Genomic DNA, 19,265 nt, shown 5'->3' with positions numbered 1-19,265 from the left:
GATAACATGCTTCATATTATGAAGACAGGTGTCAAGGACGACAGCAAGTTTTGACGAACGTAGCTTTCAAATTAGCCCTATTGACTGCAATCGGACTTTATACTGTCCATCAAGACATATTTATGAGCCGACCCAGTTTGAACTGGGGTTGTTTTGTTGGAGAAAATGTATCCATAATGGGAGACACATGAATGTGAACCTTTGAAATTACATAAACTTGATAACTTTGTTTTATACTTATACATATCGATACATGAAGAGTGCCACTATAGGTGAAGGCTCAATATATACATGTTATAGACACCAGTGACACTGAACGTTAGATTCGACACATGTGACAAACAAAATCTCTCTGCAATGCACAAATATTTATTGTGTGAGCATTTGACGTGAACAATTGATATAATTTTGTATTTCAAGAGGCAAGCGAGAAAGTCGACTCAGGACTCTTGTGACGGTTGTGCCATGCAACAGGATCCTAAACAGACCCGGTACAAACACAGGACATCTTCACGATGCAAGTGTATCTTCTGACGGCAGCACTTGTACCCCCATCCATGACGTAGATGAAGGATCAGTCGACTCACACTGTGATGACTCGTCACATATCCAAGTTGATACTGGAGTTGTGATAGTTCAGCTAGTGCGTCGTCATGGTGACGAGGCACCACCTGACACACACTGTGATGACGCAGCACACATTGACGTAGGTACTGAAGCTATGACCCTTCAGTCAGTGCGACGTCAGGGTCTCAGCGTGTCCTTGAATGACAACGCGCGTCACGGTGACGAGGCACCACCTAACGCACACTGTGATGGCGTGTCACACATCAACGTAGGTACTGGAGCTGTGACCTTTGACAGTGGAAGACTACAGGGTGCCAGCGAGGCTCGGGATGACAACACGCGAGACTCCGAAACTCTCCCTCATGACACGTCACATACAGGCCTGCCTCTTGACATGCTCCCATGTAGCTCTGTACATGATCCGACTCAGACCAGGGACTATGAACCGTTCGATCGTTGTGAGGAAGACGATGAAGAGTGCACTGTCGTCGATGACAACAACGTTGAGGACATCTCAGAGGAAAACCCCTACGTTCATCTTGTAGCTATGAAAAGATAGAGTCTTAGTTGCTCCAGAAAATGGATTGGTCAACAAAGAACAACTTCGAAATGAAATGGATGGTAGGGGCACCTCATGATTTTCAGTAATACATTCTTAAAATTTACACTACTAACATGACTCTTGCTCAATGTAATCTATTACATTATACAGTGTGAGGAGATCTTAGTATCTCCCACCCCTTCGTACTGAGGATGATAAACTCCACCTCACTACGACCTTGCCCTGACAATTTCAGATTGACTGTTGTCTTATATTTACGGCTCCATGTGGATATCACCACCAGTTGTAAACACGTATATTGATGTACATATTATATCAGCTAAGATGCAGCGCGAATGTAACGATATCGTCAGGCAGCCAGTTTCAGTTTTCAAATAAAGCAAGCTTTCTTTTTCACTGTTCTGTTATTCACGAGACTTTGGTCATTCCATTTGCAAACGTTTGAAGAAAGGCTAGCTATGGAACACAGCGTACATGCAACGATCATCTGACGAAAATAACTGAAAATACATGCGGACAACGTTCGTTCATACAGGCATTGAACATGGTTGTAACATATTTCTGCTTCCTTCAAATAGGTCAGCATTGTTATTTTCTGTGTCAGTTTCTCATCTCCCGACCGACACTCAAGTCAAAACATTGATTACACATCAGCCTCGTTCAGCCTGCTGAATGGGTTCCGTCATATTGCGCAGCTTAGTACAATAACCAGTCCAGCAGAATTTTGAGACCAACTCGTTCAACTGGATATATAGATATTAATCAGTATTATTTGATACATCTAGTCACTTGTATATTTCAACACTACGCTCCTTCTAGTTGTTGCAAACACGTCGTGCAGCGGGCTCTGTCGTACAGCGTGCTCTGAGAAACGGAAATCTGGAAATTCACTAGAAAGGTTTGGCGGTCTGGTGTTATTAAAATTCTAAATTAAATTACATTTGTAAATACCATTTTCTTATGAAACAAAGAATTGGAATTCAGTGTAACCATAGTTGTTTGTGATGTCTATTTTCACTTTCACACGAGAAAATTCGGATCGGCTGAAAAGTAGGTAATTGTCTGAATAGGTTAATGAGACTCAGGTTTCGGTTTGGGTTCGACCAATGTCGACATGTATAAATTAATTACCTGCATATGTTTCTCGTTCATATATCAGAGATGATTTTATTTGCTCACAGTTTTCTGACAAGCTTACAATAAAAATCTTTGTCGCATAGGGAAATCATCAGAGTATAGTTGCTTTGTTGAATACCGTGTTCTAACCAACACCAATTTCAGTTCGACAACACCAGGAACTACTTTCAGACCAGTACAAATCCAACAATAATTGCCGATTGCAACGACGTCTACTTCTGGTCATGTTTGCAACATCGTAACCAGAAACGACGTTTGAAAAAAATACACAACAATTCTGTTTATATTTAATGCCAGGAACTTTACTGCCTGATTGATCTCGTTTACAGTCAGTTGATATTTATCTTCAACTGGAGTTTTACCGACCCGGAAGCACCAGTATCTGTTGATACACTCTCTCTTGATTGTGAAGTGGCCGAGACTCGTCGTTTTTTCCCAGAATACCCCTGGACAATGTGACTGACATTTTCTTGTTGAGTCTCACTGGTTCTCTTGTAAGCCCGGATAGCATTACTTCTGTGGCCGGTCCGATTTGCAATTAACTGTTCATCCACTCCGGAATGATTGGTATAGTACCCTATATTTGTATAATAAACAAACAACGTTATTTAATCATAAAACACGATCGATGCAAACATCTGCAGGTTAATGTGTACGAAAGTACAAATTAAAATATGTCAATGAATGAATTTCTCGATTTGTTGTTATAAAGACGTGAAAGCACAAACGTTTTGCCTTTATATTGCATAATGAGTTAGTGAGGGTGAATTGGGGTTTAACACCACTTTCAACTGTTTTTTTTAATTATATCGCGGCGATGTCAGTTTACGGCAGGGGGAAAGTCTGCATCATCAATGTTAATATGTGATGCAGTGAAACCTCCGAGCGTCGGCTGGTATTGACGAACCAAGGGCAATACTACAATGCAGAGCACTACAGCAATGGCCCCTAACCTTACTGCTTGTGAAACTGTTCTCCATCGCAGAAAAGTTGCCGAGCTCCCGGGCGGGATTAGAACCCACGACCTTCGGGTTCGTAGCCTAACGCTGTAACCATTGAGGTATCCCGCCCACCTATATTGCATAAAATACTTTCCTAGTAATAAGAAATTAGTTAACGAAAGTCGCTTTTACAGATCAGCTGACAATGAGGAAGTGGAAATGGACTATTACATGCCTATTTCAACCGTGGCAGAGTTCGACATCCAAACGTGCATGTTTATAGGATATCTCAAACTTTCTAAAGTCATTTACAGCTCTTTTGGCAGAAATGACAGCGAATCCTAGTCAAGTGTGGAAGATTACGTTATACAAAATTGAAACTGTGTATTGCGAGGTTGACAACAGCTACGTAAAAACCTGTTGATTTCCTTGACAACCCTATTTAATCACATGAAATCTGAAACTGAAAGTTTGAGATGGCCCCTCAACTTGTTGAAATAGACATGTTGTGGTCTATTTACACTTTTATATTGCCAGTTGCCTGCTTATTTAAAAAAATTTATCTGTAGACTTAGTGCCTTTTAAGTAACTAATTTCTTCTTAATCGGGTCGTGAAAAGTATTTTATACAATATGTGACGAAACATTGGCTACTATTGCAGTTTTTATTTTATTTTATGTAAATCTTTGTACGAACCTTTCAATCCTGCAGCAACACAAAGTCGGCTTACTGTTTTCGCAAGGGTGTTCTGACCAATTGGGCTGGATGCATACCACTGGTCTTGACGAGGCTTCGATAGAGGTCTCCGGTAGAATGCGTCTGGAGCATTAGCTGGTCTGAGTCTTACGTACTTCCGGTAGAGTGAAACAATACACCTGTTGACATTACCGCAACTATAGGCCGTCACAGTCTTCGTTGGTATGCCGATATTAGTAAGTCCTCTTTGGTTACACTTGCTGATACACTCAGTATAACGGATATATTCGCCATGATCATTTGACCAGGTTCGGTACAAACCCTCGAACGGGTACTTGAACCCGTTCGGGAACTAACACCCCGATCGGGAGAATAAACCCGCCCACAAAACGCATAATAAACCGCATTTTACGCTATCTCGTCCTTAATACACGGTGAGTGTTCCTAACTGTGGAAGAAGCCCCCTCTACTGCACGATAACACACGTGTGTCCAAATGACGCCGCATTTGGGGCGCTACCCCCTCGAAGCAGGGACCCCTTTCAGAACGAATACACATTATGCCCTCAAAATAAGTCAATGAAATCATTTTATGACAGAATGTTAGCAAAAATATACTTGTCACTTACCACGTTTTCAATGTTGGTGCGAAGGAGACCCAAGCGCCCTCTAGTTGTCCTCCGGAGGGGGAAACAACTCCAACACCGGTTCGGCTGCTTTAAAGTATGGAAGCTCAGTGAAGACACGAATGGTGTTATTGAGCTACGTCAATGAAAGGTCAACGGAGGCGTAATTGTCGGTGACATGTGTGCACTGTGTACATGTTGAGATGATAATGTTGCATGTAGTGGAATGGAAAGGGGGACGAGTGGTAATTAATGGATGTACACAACAGAAATACCTTGACACGGAACACAAGAAGTATGACGTAATCATCACACAAAAACAGACTGTAAGATGGTGTCAATGATGAAATGCTTACAAACTGAACAATAATAATCATAATGAAGGAATAAGTAATGTAAAATTAAACCATAGGAGAAAACAACAAAAGCGACATGGAGAAAGGCTGGAGAAGAAAGGGCCCCCAGAAGAGTCACCAATCATCACAGTGGGGCCCGTTCGAGTTGATCACTTATCTCACCCGGACAGCCATGCCAAAACATTCTCCAAGCGAAGGAAGACCCTACTGGAAAAGGTATTTAATTGCAGAAACATTAAATATTTACTCACCACTGTCATCGTCATCCGCCATTGCTTGCAGCTCTGCCAAAAACTCCACCATCTCTTGCTTAGGTTTAGATATTAGGGATTTGTGTGCCTCTATCACCTCTGCATTCGGCTACATGCTATAACTAGTGATGGTCCGATTAATTGAAATAATCGAAGATTGGTCGCAGTGACTAGACGACCAAGCAATCGATCATGTTTTCTCATAGTCGAACACAAACAATTCCCGAACACTTGTTTGCATTAACAATATTTTTCACAAGGTTGGTTTTGTCAGTTACATTTCATGACCACTACAAGCTCGTTCCAAGTCATGGTTGAAATTTATCTTCAAGACTCCAAGAAATTAATGTTCCTAACCTAGTAGTCATCCTTTAAAGATGTGAAATTTGCCAATGCCTTTTGTGCAATTTGCAAAAACACCAAAGAACTACAAAAACACCAAAGAACTACAGGGTTTTTTCTTTATTTTTTTTGTCGATTACCAAAAATAATCAGGAGAATTTCATAAATGACGCTAACCAATTATTTTCGATGATTGATCGGTTGTAATGAACCAGTCATCAATTATGAGATTTTGACCAATTCCCAGCACTAGCAATAACAAAATTTCATTACTGTTGGTTGCCATTATGAAATATGACTGACTGACTGAGTTTAGTTTTACGCCGCTTTTATTCCAGCAATATCACGGCGGGGGACACCAGAAATGGGCTTAACACATTGTGCCCATGTGGGGATTCGAACCCGGGTCTTCGGCGTGACGAGCCAACGCTTAAACCACTAGGCTACCCCGCCGCCCCCTATGAAATATGAACACTCTAAATAACACATAATGACATATTATCCGAGGATGCCTATGACAGAAGAACATTATACTCAAGATTAATAACCAAGCATACAGTATAAATAACAATTGAAACAGACATATTATGTCATAAGGAACCGTCAGAGTGATCTCCATGGTGGTTAGTCTGAATCACGAAATCATCTGCATATACATCAAGTAGAAGTGTAAAACATGCAACATTTACATCAATATCACCCTCGTATGATGCAAATGACCAAAAATTTGTATCACCTGCCCAATAGGCTGTAAGAACTGACATAACGATGGATGGCCTGTACGTAATGAGAATAACGCAGTCTCAGAAGGACTATGAAGGATGAATGAATGAAAATACACCTTGCTGTGTACATAAAAAACATCTAGTACCAAAAAAAATTAAAATTAGGTGTTTATTCACCTCCATTGATGTGACAATTTTATCAATCTCCGCCGCCAACTGCGCTCTGCTCATGTTAATGGGCTTGTTGGCGTCCACCCTCTCAGCTGCGGTGATGATGACCTTTGGCAGTGCCAAAACGGTGCAACCAGCATGTCTCTTTTCACTGTAATTAATATAATGTACAGTACACTAATGTGAACAATGGCATATATCATCTACCACAAAAACAATAGTACTGTGTACAAGATACTTACATGTACAACTGCCTGTTCTCATAACGATGATGTCGACATCGTACTAGATGGACATCCAACAATTCCCCAGGATGGAGCCCGCTGTGAGGTTGGATCTCCATTGGTTGCTGGAAGTGGCCAACACATCTTATCCAACGACACCATCCCAGAATTTCACACTGTAGTGATTCTTCATTAACAGTGGAAAACTGGTAGGCGTCGTGGTCGGTGCCCAGTACGGTCTCGAGCATCTGCAATACATGTAACATGATTACTCATAAGTCCTGGCCCACCAATTACATCAGTTTCATGCATATGATGAATGTTTTGCAGGCAAAAGAAATACACATCATCACCGGGGCCCGGATCACCCTCACCATTGAGCCTGAGATGGGTGGGGAGGCCCAATCATTCATATCACATCTAGACGATCAGGTGGGTGTGACATGTATAGTTATATGTGTAACATATGCATGACACATAAATGGAATTAAATTGTGATTGTTCAAATGTTCCCAATGAGGTGTGAAATTCATACCAACAAATTGACGTATATAAATTCATTGTGATGAAATTATGAATGTAATAGGTGAGCAGTCTGACATTGCTGTAGAAATGTGATCATAGTTCTCCAATGATGTGCAATATGGAATTATGCTATAGATGTATGTGTAATACGTCAGTTTGCCAAAATGTTATGTGGCTACCTGCTATTGAGTAAGTGCATTCACTACTGGAAATAAGTATATAAAGAAATATGAGTTAATGTTTGCCCATTGTGTTTGCAATAAATAACCATAATCAATGATTGAATCGCAATATAATACAAATAAAAGTACACCTGTCCATATTCCTGTTACCTGAAAATTATGATGACACATATATCCTCTGATGCTTTTAATGCTGCATTAAATCTGGATAAGTAAATCCGTTATTATGTTCCCCAGGCAAATTTTAACATGTCATAAAATAATTGTCCCATTATGATAACTATTGTCAAATTCGCACTAAATTCATCACCCCACTGATACATTATAATCATGATTTTCCATCACCAATTAACAATAATGCACAAGTACTGATGCTCCATAGGAAGGAATATTGGCACATATAAACAAAATGTACTATAATCATTACTTTCTACATCGACAATTGACACCAGTCTTCGCATCCTTTGGGAAGATGAAGGATCACTCGACACACACTGTGATGACACATCGAACATTAACCAAGCAGCTGAAGGTATGACCGTTGACCCAGAGAGTCTGCAGGGTATCAGAGGTTATCCAGATGGCAATGGACGTCTTGGTGACGTAGCAGCATTTGACACACACTCTGATGACACATCAAACATTCACCTAGCAACTGAAGATATGACTCCTGGTGATGTGATTTTACATGGTTTCGGCGTTTTTCCAGATGTCAAGACGAGTCTTCTTGACTTGGTTAAACTCTCACACTTGACCCAGTAATTGTACAGGATCCAAGAGGTTCTCCAAATGACAACTCACGTCATGGTGACGTGGCAAAACTCCGACAAGTCGCTGAAGATCTGACACTTAACCCAGTAATTCTACTGGATGCAAGAGGTTCTCCACATGACAACGCACGTCATGGTGACAAAGCAACACTCCATGACGTACTTGAAGGAACATTCGACACACACTGAGATATCAAACGCCCTCCAAACAACTGAACACGTGACCCTTGACTCGTTGCGTCTACAGAGACCAGACCCATATGACCAGCCACATCTTGGTGACGTCGGGAGACTCGATGCACTGAAGGGGGCACCTTCCGGCAACAATGGCACGTAAACGTTCAACGTCTTATAAACTGTTACTTCTTCACTGTATAAATGCATATAAGAAAATGTCAGTAGGCGTCTGCTCACAACCCAGTCGGGTGACAATGGTAAATCCAGCATACTACCCCTTGACTTTCTGTGGTGACGTGCTGTATGACTGTACCAATGCTGTGCTTGGGTTATCCGTTTATGCGGAAATGTTCCCCGATCATCAATCACGTACTTTATTTCTAGATATTGTCCAACCAAAATACCCGCTACGTTTTTGTCTCAATCATGGAGGCGTAAACTAATATGTTCTGCTTTTAATGGTGACATCCCCATCCTCCTTCCCTACTAGGTGCTGTCAAACGTCGATTTACCACAGATGAGTGGGAAACATATGATCCCATATTAAACAGTTTACATATAAACCTGAAGGCTTCTTCTCACTGTAAATTAGACATGGCTTCTTTTCCCGGAATTACCGCATTTGAGGTTTTTGTTTGCTCCCAGGTTTCACTTTTCGTAATTAAGATCTATTTCCCTGATTTACCTTTTGTAAGTAAGACCTCTTCCCAGGTTTTCCTCTTTCCTAACTCTATATTAACATCAACATTCAAATTCAGATGATATGTTAGTGTTTGAAATCAATTGAAAAATATCATCAAAGATCAACTTAAATGTGCAAATGTTTTCCCTAGAACCGTAATTTTCAGATTCATAAGCGGAAGCTCTACCTCACAGCCAAACAGCGAGGGTTGAATTATGTATTTATAGTTAGGCCTACTGTCATTCAATTGATTTTTCTAGCGTTTCAGTTACTGTTATGTAGCTTCATTACATGATCATCTAATTACCCATCATTGACGGTTTATATGTATAATAAAGCACTCCTCCTCGGTTATGGTTGGGAAAGTAAGAACTCGACCATCGGGTGGAGAGAAGTAAGACTTAATTCTCCCCACCCTCCGGTCTCGGGTCTTACTTTCCCAACCATAACAAACCGAAACATGAGTCTCATAAACCTATTCAGACAATGACCTACTTTTCAGCTGATCCGAATTTTCACAAACAACTATGGTTACACTGAATTCCAATTTCTTTTTCCATAAGATAATGGCATGTACAAATGAGTTTTAATTTCAAACTGTAATAACATCGTATTTCTATATTTTATGGCGAGGTGTAGGCAGCATGACCTTAATTAAGACGCCACAGACTGCCCGTGTTGCATGAGGTCGTAAACTGATTCACAATGCATCTGGCTCCCTGGTTACACCTGTTATGTGGTTCGTGCGCTTAGTCAGTGAAGTTCTGTAACACACAATGTGATTGATATAATACAATTATCGTACCAGTCCGCCAAACTTTTCTAGCGACAGAGCATTGTTTTGAGATGTCCACGATTTCCAGATTTGAGTTTGTCAGAGCTCGCTGTACGACAGAGCACGCTGCACGACGTGTTTGCAAGGATTAGAAGGAGCGTAGTGTTGCAATATATTAGTGCTTCGATGTATCAAATAATACTGATTAATAATTAGGTATCAAGTTAAATGAACTGATCTCCAAATTCTCGACTGGTTATTGTACTTAGTTGCGCAATAGGACGGGGCCCAGTCAACAGGAAACGAGACTGTTGTGTGATCAATGTTTTGACTTCGTGCTTTATCCTACACATAACAGCCTTGTCGCCTTTGCAAAATATTTCCTCAACAGAGGAACTTAGAAACTAAAAACGAAACGCGAAACTGGTTGTGTATCACTGGAGTTAAGATGACAGTTATGACCAGTGAATATACCAGTCGACTGTACAGCGCGTTCGCCATCCAGTGTGCAGCAGCCACCTTGGATACAATTGTAAGCGATACCAATATAAAGATGCAGACACGAAAAAGACGTGTATGCGTGACTGTACTTCTTTGGCTGTTGACAATCAAGGTAGGTTCATCTCCCAAAATGATACATCTCCCAAAATGGCCCAATTACCAGTTAACTCCATTGACTAGTCAGGTGCCCGTAGTCAGATATGAATTTCTATCCTGCTGTGAATATATTCTTCTTGTGAAACATTTACTGATATGCTAAGCCTTTATGATAATCTGTTCAGGTGTACTTTTTGCTCGTGCCATACTTTCAAGTTCTTTCTTTAACTGAGTTAATACTTCAACAATACACCAATTTGTGCCAGTTTCTTTTGACATAAATGAAGTTTATACAATATTCATACGTGGAACTTCTTTCATTACACTTCTTCAAATATACCCAAGTAAGTTTATCATATCAGCATAAGACAGTTATGTTCCAAAGCTTGGCGTGAACTGATAATCACATTGGTATTAACCCATGAAGATGCGAGTTAGAATTGATCTTCAGTAACCCATGCTTGTCGCGACTAACTTGGTTGACACCTGTCATCGATTCCCAATTGCGTAGATCAGTGCTCATGATGTTGATCACTGGATTGTGTGGTCCAGACTCGTATGTTTACAGACCGCTGCCATGTAGCTGTAATATTGCCGATTGCGGTGTTAAACAATCAATAACATTGGTATAACCATATTGCATAAGTGCCAGTTTCAGTGTTAGTCAATGATGACTCAAAGTGTCACCATATAGTGTCATAGAACACGTCTAGATACACATGGTCGAAAGCATGAATAGTCAATATTGTTCTCCTTGGATATATCACCATCTCCGTTGGCAACATGTGAGAGAATATTGTTAGATTCAATCCCGCTTTGAGTATTCTTTTATAACATTAGTTATCAGCTTAATGTGTAAGGCGACAGAAAGCTTTCCACTTCCGTAAGGAATGTCTGATACAAGCAGAGTCGATTATCATGAGTATGTGTCTGTTTGACGCCACATTCAGCAGCGTTACACCAGTACGACCTGGTTTGTCAACAGTCGAGTCTGGACCAGACAATCGAGTGATAGACACTATGAGAAATGATGACTGACAGGCGCGTAGGAAGCCATTTTTTTCGTATAAGCCAAATAGGTTGCAAAGCTTCATAATTTGTATTGAGTGCTTGCCCGGGCTTTTTTTCATAATGATAGCTACGCCCCTGACTGAGCATGTGTTTATTAATCAAATAGTTATGATATCAGGTGTTTGCGAGGAATGCCTGAAGTGATGCAGATCAGTTATCTTATCTTTAACTGTCTATACACGACGATCACGGGTTTCAACAAGGTTACCGAATACACCTTCCACAAATATATTAACAGCCGAATTGAAATTGTACTGGCCCGAGACCACTATATTGCGCCAGGGACAAGTAGTGAATATAGTCCTCAATGGCCGGTAAATCTTTAGGACTAAAAATGTGACACGGTGTTTGCCATCAACCGGAAAATGATAAATGAAAGGAAATGAAAGGAAACCTGAAAAGCTCCATGTAATGTTATGCGACACCATCATTATGAAGTGAGAATCTCTATGAAGGTCATTTGCTTCTCACATCCGACAGCGTATCTTTGTACAAAAAGCATCCAGTGTATTTCCGGCTGTCCACCCATGCCCCACACGATTACAGCTTTATGTAAATAACAGTGAAATAAAGTTTCTCCTAATCCTTTGAACTAGTCGTGAAGAAACTGAAATTCTGATGCCACTGAATAATGGGCACTAGGTGATTAAGCGATGGTAAACGTGAATATTAGTGTGTGATCACATCTGTCATGTTTATCGCTCGTGTCTATCACTGGTATCTGTGGTCCAGACTCAATTATTCACAGGTTATTGCGATAAAGCCGGACCATTGGTGAGTGTAGCGAGAAACGGCTCTCAATTACTGTTTGTTCACATCTATCTTCATGTTTACAGCATGTGAAGACTGACGGTAAACTGGACATTCGATTCATCAGTTACTGGTCGGATGGCAGGGTATTCAGTGGGCACCTTTGTGACAGATATCCTCTATTTTATTCCGTTGATAAGTGCAATCCAATGTTTACCCCGTGCATTGATGGATAGGTACAATTAAAACGTTTATTGTTCAGTTCCTGACAGTTTTGTATTTGTAGGCTGGTATTTCGGTAAAATAAATGATTTGGGCCCCTGCTGCTTGTAATATATAGAGGTAAATTTAATGTTGTTCTCTTCATCCTTATGTGAAAGTATGTGTGTATCTCCATTACGTTTTGGAGTGTACCCCGTATTAGTAATATAAGTATGCCAACGTTGTTAATGACTTTTACAATCGCCTTCATTGTGTTTGTCACGTATTGCTTTCTTCGCGACCTTTAGTGTGCCATTTGGTGTAGATATTTGAAGCTATTTATCACAATAATTAATTGTACCTTCAATACATCATTGGTTGTAAGTCATTCTGGCTACATATGCAGGGATAAAAATTGTGTGTTTTCAATGTAGCGCTTTGTTACCTATAGATTTGATGGTGTAATACAATTTGCTCATATTATTCCAGCCCTGAAGGAAGACAGCCGTGCTCTGTTTACAAGAGGACTACAAACTACATAAACAACCAAAACATAATTCAGTTTGGAAGCAGCATTCAAGGAACTGCAAATCCTTTCATCATACCAGTGGACAATGCATTACCGGTAGGACTGTTATCTAAATCTATATTTCACACTGATTGGAACATGTCATAAGTAACCAAAACCACTGACATGAAACCTGAACCGTCCCGTTAGTGTTGATCATGAAACCAGCCAACACAGTTCTCGTCAAATCATTCCACTCAGCTAAGGTTCGCCATGACAACAGGTCATTGCATCCTGATGGCGACTCTGGGCATGAACTTCTGGTTTGTCTAGTCCAGCCTCGATTATTTACAAGTAATAATTTCGATGTTTGATAACAGACAAGTAGAAAGTAAATCGATAGGTGTGTCTTTTTATTGATTCAGCTATACCTTACTAACTTAAACTAAACAGATGGTATACATTGTCTTTTATTCAGTCCTCGATAAAAATAACCGTGGAGGTGTATAACAAAGATCACACTTCCAGTGATGACCACATGGACACCCTGTCCAAGCTGATCAACATCCGAGCCGCTGTTACAGAACAGACAGCTATGTACAACTCATACACATTGTCGAGGAGGACGACGTGAGTCAGATTAAAACATATCTGTGATGATTCCAGAGAGTTAGGTTTGAGGGCTAGAACAAAACAAGATGGGATATTCTTTTATGTTCTTTGTTCATAAATACTTCAAAATAATGAGTTTACGTCAAAACATTATGTTGTGAATGATCAACGGTCTCGCACCAACATAATGCCAATGTAAGCTTTTGACTAGCATTCAATGTTTAGATGTAATAATTGCTTGATCAAGGTGCTCAAGGCACTCAAAGTGAAAACTGTTTTTGTTTTGTTAGTTTGTCGTTTAACGCCGCACTCAGCAATATTCCAGCTATGTGGCGGTGGTCTGTAAATAATCGAGTCTAGAGTCTCTCCACCCGGTCCCGTTAGTCGCCTCTTAAGTGAAAAATGTAGAGTGAATTATTTTCAAGGTTAAGGATTGACTGTCATTGTGTTTGTTTGCTTGTCTTTTAACGATGCACTCAGCTATATTCCAGCTATGTGGCGGTAGTCTGTAAAGCATCAAGACAATCCACTGAATGAGTGATCAACAGCATGGGGATCGATCTGAGCAAATGGGATACGGTGACATGTGTCAAGCAAGCAGGACAGCCTAACCATCTGATCATATATTTCTCCTCAAAAGTGAAAATGCAGAGTGAATTATTTTCCAGGTTAAAGATTGCTGTCCGTGCATACTGCGACCCCGACTGGTACGGGTCTGCGTGTGAGAAATATTGCAAGGCAACAACTGACCACAGTCACTACACCTGCCACCCACACACAGGAGCTAAAATGTGCTTTGAAGGTATGCTCGGAAAGCTGGTGTGAGCGTTGTTGTGAACTATATTTTTAGACCTTAACAAGCTTGAGAAAGACCAATTGACACGTTACTTTTAATTGAACAAAGTTTGTGTTATTAGAAATGGTTGCTCGAATCACTGGTGATCCATTTACATGTAGACGTTCATCTGACAGTGATCATCCAGCGGGATATCGGAACTGACGGTGTGGATTAATAGGATTTCACTGTTTCACTCTTTCTGAAACATTCTGCTATTTACTGCATAATTTCAAGTAATTTCAAATATAAAATTGCAGGTTGGAAGGGAGACAGCTGCAACAAGGACATCGATGAATGCACAGAAACTGACCAAATGTGTCAACACGGAGGCACTTGTACAAATACAAACAGACGTTTCGAGTGCGCTTGTGCGGAGGGGATCAAAGGTAAGTAGACTGTATCAGTCCTCGTGGATCAGTCCTCGTGGAATATAGTTTGCACTATTATGGCTACCATACAATAATTCGATCCCAAACAAAATGTTACGAAAAGTACAATATTAATTGACTCATAAGAACAGACTGTGTTCCGCCTCATTATTTTCATGTATTTTCAGTTGTTTTAAGAGCGCCACTATTTCGTAATGTATATGTACCTACATGTTTACACTCAAATGCACGTATATGCACCCATAAAAGCGCGCATGCTCCCACAGCACCCCCACCCTCACCCCCAAATCATATATGACTATGTGAGGTCAGTCGAAGATATTTAGCACCGCAAACCCGCAATTACATTTTGTACCTTCTTGAAAAATTGTTGTAACTCCACCTTGATAGTGGAGGTAAAAGGTCAAAAGGGTTAAATCCAACTGTACCCGATGGCAAGAGATCTGTAACTTGCTTACAAGTCGTGTCAAAATATCTGTTCATTGATGGCTTTTTTTTTGCTTCTTAATTTCTAAAATTTGTTTAGGAAAACAATGTGAAAACATCATCAGCCAATGTGCACTGGAACCTTGTCTGAACGGAGGGACGTGTGACGGAAACGAATCAGACTTTAAGTGCGCATGTCCAGTTGGTTGGACTGGAGACACATGCGCAGATAAAATTAACTTCTGTGACAGTTCCCCTTGTAACATGGGCCAATGTACACCGGATCTCTTGACCGCAACTCGGTTCAAGTGTGACTGTGATTTTGCGTGGGTAGGAGAAAGATGCAGCCAAAGTGTTGGTGAGTGAAATAGTGTCTTATATACACTCAGCTTAAATTCATGTATGTTTTATGTATCATCGTGTATCAAAGTGTCTTAACCTTAATACATGTAAGTATGTATAGTACTAAATTGTGAAATCAGTAAGTAACGACAGAAGATAATTGAACAGTAAACAAATTATACTGAACGACATACGATGGAGTTTACGTCAATACAATACAACAAAAGTGGTGAAAAACACCTGGCTGCATCAAATAAGAATGTATGAGGCCAGCAATCACGAATGTTCAGTATTGTTCAAACTTGAACGTCTTGAGTGAGGGGATCTACATGTTCCTTAGAGAGGGGATCACCACACAGGTACGTCAACATAGACGTCAGCCGCTGGGATGGTGTTTCATCACAAACATCCAAGGGAGGCTACTTTATGTCGATATCACGAGCAAACCCGATATTATACGGAAGCCTCTATCACTTTGACACTTAACGTCACCAGAATTTAGGTGAGAATATGCAATAAATGAAAACAAACTGCTCCTATTCCTTAAGACAACACAAAGTTGACGTGTGTTTGTTTTTCTTTCTGGATATGCAGATGGGTTGTGGTATCCTGCCAGGGTAAGGAGTCTGATGTATGCAGTGTGCTTTTTGATTGGCTTAAAAGATGTTGATCAATCATTTGAACGCATTTCATTTGACAAATTGACTAGTAAATACATTGTCAAATTTCATCCGTACCTGTAGTTGTCAATTTATGATTTATTATAAATGTATTCTAAGAAATCCTCATGTTCTTTGTATTCAGACACATTCAACATCACTCTCCTGGGTGAGATTGATCATACAAATAGAGGTGACCTGGCTGTTGGCTTGAACAGACTCATCACCGAACTCGGGGGAATTCCAGGAAAGGTGGATGTCAAGTTTAAAAACAAGACACAGAAAGAAAGCAAGTAAGTGACAAGCAGAATGATGTTGACCAGTACAAGGAAATAGAGCTTTACAATGACTTAAATATTTAAATGTCCCGTCCTGCAGTTGAGGTCAAAATAATTACCAAGTTTGTGTGTTATGTACCTTTCAGTTATACTACAACGCACGAACAACTCTACTCTGCTGTGGAAAACGGATCCTTTCTGGAGAGTTCTTCATTAGTTATGATCTTCGAATCTAACCCTGAAGAGATCATCAATGAATATCTGCTTCTTCCGTTGTACCCTTCCCGAGAAAAAGAGGAGGTGATCGCGAAGTGTTGCAATGTTGTATTACTGTTTATGTTACAACGTATGCCATTATTGGCTTTTGTACCTGATGTAAAAAACATTTACTAGAGATGTTTGTAACATATTTATCATCCAGTGATTTTAGTAAAGGTTCCATGGAACTATTTCCTTACCGGAATCTTAGTATAACTTCTGATACAGCTTAAGGTATCATTTGACAAGATGAATTCACATCACTGCAGGTCAATATGTTTCAGGGTCCACATGGCAGCTGGGACACAAACCAATATGTGTCGATCATTCTACCTCCTGTAATACTTGTCCTGATGCCTGTTCTCCTTCTGCTGGCTTTCTGCACCTGGAGAAGAAGATCGTAAGTGGTACATGGCATACTCATTGATTAAAACACTACCTTGTATTGGGAATCAAGGACGACAGCCACTCTGCCAACGTACATGTATTGTGGCACTCGGACTAAATACTTTTTCTCAAGGCATATATCATGGCCCGACTACATTAACTGAAATTGTTTTTAAAAAGTTCCACTGTTCGAGGTGAGGTGAGGTGAGGTGAAATTGGGTTTAACGTCGTGCTTGAGAATATTTCGCTCATATGACGACGTGCATGCGGGTGTATGTGTATGTGTGGCTGCTTGTACTAGTCCAGTCTGAAGCTGGTTTTATAGTGCTAGCCCACTGAGACACCATGCCACAGTGAAACATGAATACCCAACGCAGACACATTATACTGACTCCGAGCCGACCAGCCCTTGTTGTAACCAGTAATGTCGAGCGCCAGGCAGGGACCAACAAGTACCATATTTTAACGTGTTTTTGTATGACGCGGTCGGGGATCGAGCCCGCGACCTTCCGCTCTCCGGGCGGACGCTCTAACCACTACACCACGGAAGCGGTCCCACTGTTCGAGGAATAATTACAAAAATATAATTTAACATCATGTTTTTTGCATCCATTTCTGTAGATGCTGTATTTTCTGAATACACTTGTACATTGCTCAGTTTCTTTTAGAGAAACAGCGGTAATGTTTCAAAGCATCGAATAAAACAAACATGGCAAATCGAACTTAAGATATCTAAGTGATCAGTTACAATATATTAGGAGTTTGTTGGGATATTTAGCATTTACGTCACCAATCATTATAGTTCTTATTTCCAGGAACAAGACGGTAACAATGTAGAGAGCTCAGCTCATTTGTGATGGGCGTGGCATACAATAGAAACGCCCAACCAACAGGTGCAATGACAGGAAATCTCCAGGAGGCAAGCGTATCTCTAGACGGTTACACAAGTCTTCGCTTCCTCGAAGTAGATGAAGGATCACACTACACAAGCTTTGATGACACATTGAACATCAACCCAGCAACTAAAGATATGACCCTTGACCCCGGGAGTCTGCAGGGTTTCAGCGGTTATTAAGAAAAGAACGGACGTCTTGGTGACGTAGCAGCATTTGACACACACTGTGATGACATTTCAATCATTCACCGTGCAACTGAAGATATGACCCTTGATGAAGTGATTGCACATTGTTTCGGCGTTTCTGCAGATGTCAAGACAAGTCTTCTAGACGTGGCAAAACTCCAAATAGTAACTGAAGTTCTGACCCTTGACTCGGTAATGCTACAACATCCAACAGATTCTCCGAATGCCAATGCATTCCAACAGGTCACTGAAGATCTGACTCTTGACCCAGTAAGTGTACAGGATGAAAGAGGTTCTCCACATGGCAATGAACGTCATTGTGAGGAAGCAACACTCCATGGCGTTCATGTGAGAACACTCGACGCACTCTGTGATGAAACATCAAACGCCCTCCCAACAACTGAAGATGGGACCCTTGACTCAGTGCATCTACAGAAACCAATCGGATATCCAGATGACCAAACATGTCTTGGTGACGTCGGCACACTCGCTCCTTGCCGTCATGTTACGTCATACCCAGTCCCTGGAGATATGACCCTTGACCCGGTGAGTCTAGAGGAAAAGGAAAAGGATGCAGAGTACACTGTCATCGATGACAATGATGTGGAGGACCTCTTAAAAGGCGACCCTTCTGAAACGATAGAGTCTGTCGATGACAATGATTATGAGAACAGCTCACAGGAAGACCCTTATGAATAGATACATTTGTAGTTGCCTTTGACGAGATATTAGCCAACCAATAAGTATAATGAAAGGAAAATGTCATAATTATACTAGCCACATAAAGAAACTGTGCATTGTCAAAATATTATCCCAGTTGATAAGTACGATAACAATGTCAAAGGTACATATAAACTTTAATGGAGGGATCATGAGACCATAACAAGTCGGGAGAATTTCAAGTGAAAAGTCAATCACAATGACGTCACGAGTCCACAAGCGGGACAGGGGTCAAACGACCATGTCACAAGCTCAATAACGGGTATTTCCACCATCGGCATTGAGAACAGCAGTGCATCGACGACGCATAGAGCCTATCAAACGTGCGAGGAAAGCTTGTGGGATGTCACGCCAGATTCTCTCAAGTTCTGTTGCAAGGTCAAGGACCTTATCTGGCGGATGAGGAAGACGGCGTAGACGTCGATCCATCTCGTCCCAAA

General features: G+C 40.8%; 2 protein-coding genes and 1 long non-coding RNA gene across 3 annotated transcripts in view; all 3 read left to right on the top strand.

The window, feature by feature from the left end:
• LOC124252705 overlaps positions 1–1,382 on the top strand; it is a 38,761-nt gene extending 37,379 nt beyond the window's left edge. Inside the window, exon 5 of the mRNA XM_046686359.1 lies at positions 421–1,382. Coding sequence (XP_046542315.1) covers positions 421–1,126 — 706 coding nt within the window. The 3' untranslated portion in view covers positions 1,127–1,382. The remainder of the gene's footprint in view (positions 1–420) is intronic.
• An 11,618-nt stretch (positions 1,383–13,000) lies between these two features.
• On the top strand, positions 13,001–16,398 carry LOC124252693 (delta-like protein C). The gene is made up of 4 exons (XM_046686347.1): positions 13,001–13,465; positions 14,116–14,249; positions 14,543–14,671; positions 16,247–16,398. Exons 1-4 carry the CDS (start codon positions 13,374–13,376, stop codon positions 16,396–16,398), a joined length of 507 nt encoding a protein of 168 aa, XP_046542303.1. The 5' UTR covers positions 13,001–13,373.
• Positions 16,399–16,615: 217 nt separating this feature from the next.
• LOC124252691 lies at positions 16,616–17,977 on the top strand. Its single transcript, XR_006892002.1, has 3 exons — positions 16,616–16,679; positions 16,922–17,037; positions 17,840–17,977. It is a non-coding gene; the product is annotated as an uncharacterized LOC124252691 (long non-coding RNA).
• Positions 17,978–19,265: the final 1,288 nt, after the last annotated feature.

The sequence above is a fragment of the Haliotis rubra genome, unplaced genomic scaffold (assembly GCF_003918875.1).
Source record: "Haliotis rubra isolate DU_JTF1 unplaced genomic scaffold, ASM391887v1 Scf521, whole genome shotgun sequence".
NCBI classification, from domain to species: domain Eukaryota; kingdom Metazoa; phylum Mollusca; class Gastropoda; order Lepetellida; family Haliotidae; genus Haliotis; species Haliotis rubra.
Note: the sequence above shows the minus strand (reverse complement) of the source record. Positions and strands in the feature narration are given on the sequence as shown.